Here is a 5,778-nt window from a genome sequence, read left to right as displayed (position 1 = left end):
GTGGTGGTGGTGGTGGCGGTGGTGATGGTGGTGGTTGGGGGAGGCAAGTTTGTGGTAGTGTTTTCGTGAATAAAGAAGGCGAGATGGGAAATCAAATTCTTTAAAGGCAGTGTCTGAATAGTTGAAAGGAAGCTTGTACGTAAAAAATTCAAAACAACACAAAAATAAGAAATAAAAAAAAGAACATAAAAAATACCTGCAAGGGAGGATAGAAATAAAAGAGTGCATCTAAAAATAAGGTTTCAGGCCAAAAAATAAAAGAAAATAAAAACGATTCTTTTTTTCATGGGGAAGAAAGGAGAGGTATAAGAACAAATGAAATAACACAAAATAGAAATAAACAAATAAAAATAAGAAAAAAAGAACTTTAGAGATGGAAGGACAAAATAATAATTAGTCAATATGAAAACTGATGAACAAAGGTAAAAGGAAAAGACTTCAAAGTATAAGACACTAGATAAGGTATAGCAAAGTAACATTAATACTTGTATGATGGTTAATTCAATATTACCATGACCGAGTACTATTTGTTACGTACCATTACTTATATGTCTACTGCTGCTTCAGTGATTGCTTAATCAAAGAAGGACTTGTATCTTTGTTTCCATTAAATTGTGTAGCATATTGATTATTTATTTATCTTCTTGTCTCTTTTTGGAACTCTTCCAAATATACTATTTTTCAAAAACAACTTTTCTCTTTCTTACTCTTCCTCAGTTGAGAGAGATACCATTAGGAGAGATCCTGGTGATTCTTCTCTATGAACCACGTGATCCACATGTGTAACACGGTACAACAGTAAAGGACTAATGGCAGCAGTAATGGAATACAATTCATGAGGCCAACTCTTTGCATCAGAATTACAAGTGATAACACACACACACGCATAGTGATGACAACACTAATGATGATGATGATGATGATGATGATGCAACAGCAGCAGCAGCAGTAGCAACAGTAGCAGCCACAACATTTTTATCATTCTAATATTACGAATAGAAAAAATACAGTATATATTTTTTCAATCCACATCAAGGACTATAGTTACAGGCTTATAAATATCTTTTTTTCTCTCTCCACTGCATTCTCCCTCCCTTGTTGAAGTAGTCCCCTGTTATGAACGTGAAAGTCGTGCACAATAACACTCAGACTCCCAAACGGCCATTGCTCTTCCTCATTCCTCAATACGTGACCCAGAATAGTCGGATCTCATCGCTTGCAACACGTTCGTCCCTGTCACAGAGAACGTATAGAGCCGTGTCCGGGCTTCCATTACCTTCTCCTCTAAGTGATGCATTCCATTTTTCTCGAGAGTGGATCATCCGACCCGGCCGCCACGGGAAATAGAACTCCGATCATTAGGTGGAAAGTAGGATGAGGAAGAGGGGAAGGAGTTCGAGGGCAGAGCACTGACAGTCATGGTAAAAATACTGATATAATAATGATGATAATAGTGATGATGATGATGATGATGATAATAATAATAATAATAATAATAATAATAATAATAATAATAATAATAATAATAATAATAATAATAATAATAATAATAATAATAATAATTTTAATAATAATAAGCAATGGTAGTGGTAATTTCGATACTGATGAATGCTAATGCTAGAGCAAAAAATGATAATATTCATAATAATGATAGTAATGATAATAAGAGCAATAACAATAATAATGATAATAATAATAATAATAATAATAATAATAATAATAATAATAATAATAATAATCAATAATAATGATAACAGCAACAACAATAACAACAACAACAACAACAACATCAATAATAATGGTTACATACGCGCATCAGCCATCTAAGATTTCTAAGCTTGATAACAAAGTGAGTGCACGTAGATATATGAAACACAATAATAAAATCAGTGTTCGGGTACAAGAGCATAAAACTGAGCGAGGGTAGAAGTGTTGATGACGCTCACGGCAATACATCATCGTGCATTCATACACACGCAACACAATCACGGTCGTTATTTTGGCATCACTTTCACACGGGAAGAAACGATACATTATCAGCTTGTATTCCTAATGGTGTAATTTCTTATTTCCACCATTATCAGCAGCCTATACTGGGAGATGTTAAGAGTTTTTCAGTGTTACTTTCACGATCCCAGTAATTGTTTAGCTGTTCATTACCACGGAATAGCTTTCAATTATCTTGAAGTCCTCAGTTCTTCGCCTTAATACAGAAAATTTTATGAAATTGCTGTAGATGAGTAATTTGAAATAAAAGTAACTAGTTTTCAAATTTCTAATACTACTGTTCATATCATCTATTACAACACATAGCTTTCAAATCTCCTGTAAAATATAGTTAATCATAATACAGAAAAGAAGATATGATTATTGTTGATTAGCAACTTGACAGAAGATTATTTAGGTTTTCCAGGACATTCCCACCATCTTATTGTCATTTTCATTAAAAAGGCCTTGTTCACACAGGGCGGTTTGCGCAGCGCGGTTGGAAACGCGCGGTAGCATTTTCAATGATAGCCTATGGCAGTGATAGTCAACCTGGGTGCATGGTGCACCCCAGGGTGCATGATTTTTTTCAAAGGGTACATGGAAATAATGGGGTACATGGAGGGGTACATGACAAGGCTAGTGTGTACAAGAATGCACACTACGAAAAGGTGTTTTAGGAAGAAAATTGTAAGTGTAATGTAAGAAATTAATTTAAATTGAGATTATAGTATTAAAAATATGTGTATTATATTAGTATATTACACTCAGTATTAACTATAGTTACTATACACAGTATAAAGAGCCATTCCCCAGATAGGCAGATACTGCCCCAAAGTGTGGGGAAAAGTATGAGGAATTTGGTATAGGTACTTTTCACGACGGGTTTTGTGACACAATTCGCGCCTCACGGGTTGGCAACATTGCAGCTTGCGGGCCTGCGGCGGTGTACTGGTATTAGACGTGTCACTGGCGCTGGTAGTAGAGGTATACACTCAGTACAGTGCTACCCTCATTCTACCTTCACGTTCCTTCGGACGCACAGTCAAGTTGACTCCCGACTTAACCACTCAAAATCGCTCGTATATTGGTGAGTAGTAAATAATGATAGGTGGATGGAAGGAAACACGGGTATGCAGATCAGACAATTTCTCATTTAATTTCGCTGTTGCTTCTTTCCCCTGAAGAAGCAACAACGAAAATACTCGGGAAATTAACTCTGATGTACACTTGTACAGTACATACCCGTGTCGTGTTTCCTTCCATTCACCTATCCACACATGTCACAATGTCTTGAATATGAGTTAATTTGTGTTTGTGGCATGTAGACGGCGAGAAGTACCAGACTGGGTGCATTATGATTATATAATTATTTTCAGGGGCACTCATAGGATATTTTACCAGGATAGACGAGGCTAAAACTAGAGTAGTTATTATTATTATTATTATTATTATTATTATTATTATTATTATTATTATTATTATTATTATGCAGGAATATACTGAGATGGCAGAATATAGCATGGTAGATTTGTAATAAAACAAAGCTTATTGGAGAATTTGTTTTTTTCCTGCAGATGGCTTTGCTCAAGTACTTCAAGAAACCCGGTGTTACTGATGAACTACGACCTGAGGAACTGGATAAAAGGCAAACAACAAGTGATGAAAATGGACAGGAAGATCACCCAACTGGATCAGTTTTACCAACACCGAAGAATGGCGGTGAAACGAGCTTCAAGCAAAAAAGGCATCATCCATCAAGTACGTCCATTCAATTGAAATCAAAGCGAAGGAAGTGGAATAATGACTATGTGAAGTATGGATTTTATTTGCCAAATGAAGAGGAGCAGAATCCTTATCCAGCTACTCAGTGTCTCTTCTGTTCTGCGAAGTATAAAAATTCAAATCTTGTACCTTCCAAGCTACTGTCCCATCTCAAAATGCAACACAGTGAGCATAAAAATAAGTCAAAGGAGTTCTTTGAAGCAACTCGAGCTGAACTCAAAAAGCAACAACGCTCCTTCGATAGCATTATGGTCCATCAAGAAAAGGAAGAGAAGTCCCTTCTAATGACATCAATGGAAATAGCACATATACTTATGAAAAATAAGAAACCTTTCACTTTAGCTGAGACAGTCATTCTTCCATGCTTAGAAATAGCTGCCCAGCATCTTCATGGAGGCAAGAAACCACGTGATAAGGTTCGGAGTATTCCACTTTCAGACTCCTCAATGAAACGTCGATCTGTGGCAGTCGCTGAAGATTTGAAGGATCAGCTACTTACAAGGCTCAGGGCAGCACCCTGGTTTGGTTTGCAGTTCGATGAAACCACTGACATTGTAAATGTTGCTCAACTTTTAGCTTACTGCCGCTTTCCTGACAGTCAGTCCAAGAAAATTGTAGAACATTTCCTATTTTGTTTACCACTAGGTGTGCAGACAACAGCAGAGGAAATATTCACCAAGATAAATGAGTTTATGGTCAAGAATAATCTGAGCTGGAAAAAATTGGCTGCCAAGAATTTACTGTCAAATGTGGGGAAAAGTGATTTTGACGAAATCATCAGTGATGTGGTAAAGATAGTGAATAATATCCGTGCAAAAGCAAAAAAGAGTCGCATGTTTGAACAGCTTTGCAAGGAAATGGATGCAGAATTTTCTAAGCTCCTACTTCATGCAGAAGTTCGTTGGCTGTCTTGTGGCAAAGTGTTGAACAGATTTCTAACACTAAGAGAAGAAGTGTGTGTATTTCTGACAGAAGAAGAAGACGAAAGGGCTGTCAAGCTCCAGGACAACTACTGGATTGCCAGATTATCATACATGGCTTCTATCTTTGAGAAACTGAATCAATTAAACCTATCCCTTCAAGGCTTTGGTGGGGATATTTTTGATGTCACTGGCAAGATTGAAGCTTTCAAGTTAAAGATTGGGTTATGGAAAAGAAAAGTTGAAACTAAGGACTTCGGTAGTTTCTCCTTCCTTGATCAGTTCTTGAAAGAGTGCAACTGGGAAGTGCTATCTCCTTCGCTGGAAGAAAATATTAAGGATTTTGTTATTTTTCATCTGGACAGTCTGGAAAAGAAGTTTAGTATCTATTTCCTGATCAAGAGGCAAGAGCACTCGAAGAATGTATGTGGATTGTGAACCCTTTGTCTCAGCTAATACCAGATTAGCCAATCTGGAATCATTGACACCTACTTTGCTAGAACTGTCCACTGATTTTGCACAGAAGTCATCATTCCATGAATTCTCCTACTATGGAGATTTCTGGTGCTCACTTTTAGGAATTCCAGAGTACCAAGAACTTGCACGAATGGCCATGACTTATCTAGTGCGGATGCCAACAACATATCTGGCAGAGAAAGGCTTCTCTAATCTGGTGGATATTAAAACAAAAAAGCGAAACCAGTTACAAGATGTGGATTCTCTGATGAGGGGGGCACTGGAAAGTGAAATAAAACCTCGCTTTGAAAAGATTGTTGGAACAATGCAGCAGCAACCCAGCCACTGAATATAAAACCTTTTTAATTTGCTGTTTTATAACTTGTGTGTATACAATGTGATATTCCATTTGTATTTTTTTCAAACCATTTGAAAAATCACATTATTTGTACATTTAAAAATAGAAATACAAAAGGTATACACATATAATTATATTGTTTTATTATACAGTTACCACCTATATAATTGTTTAGGACCAAGTAGCTATTTTTTATATTTAAAATAGAGACCTAATACTTTTATTTATATATTTTCGGTCTTAAAAATAAAAAACAATGTGATTTTTTTTTTT

The 5,778-nt window shown here is 36.2% G+C and overlaps 1 protein-coding gene across 1 annotated transcript; it reads left to right on the top strand.

The window, feature by feature from the left end:
* The first annotated feature begins 2,802 nt into the window (after positions 1–2,802).
* On the top strand, positions 2,803–5,496 carry LOC123520789 (SCAN domain-containing protein 3-like). Its single transcript, XM_045283384.1, has 3 exons — positions 2,803–3,076; positions 3,564–4,950; positions 5,144–5,496. Exons 2-3 carry the CDS (start codon positions 3,564–3,566, stop codon positions 5,494–5,496), a joined length of 1,740 nt encoding a protein of 579 aa, XP_045139319.1. The 5' UTR covers positions 2,803–3,076.
* The last annotated feature ends 282 nt before the right edge of the window (positions 5,497–5,778 follow it).

This window comes from Portunus trituberculatus, chromosome 47 (assembly GCF_017591435.1).
Source record: "Portunus trituberculatus isolate SZX2019 chromosome 47, ASM1759143v1, whole genome shotgun sequence".
Classification (NCBI taxonomy): Eukaryota; Metazoa; Arthropoda; class Malacostraca; order Decapoda; family Portunidae; genus Portunus; species Portunus trituberculatus.
The sequence above is the reverse complement of the archived record's forward strand: the minus strand, read 5'-3'. Positions and strand labels throughout refer to the sequence as shown.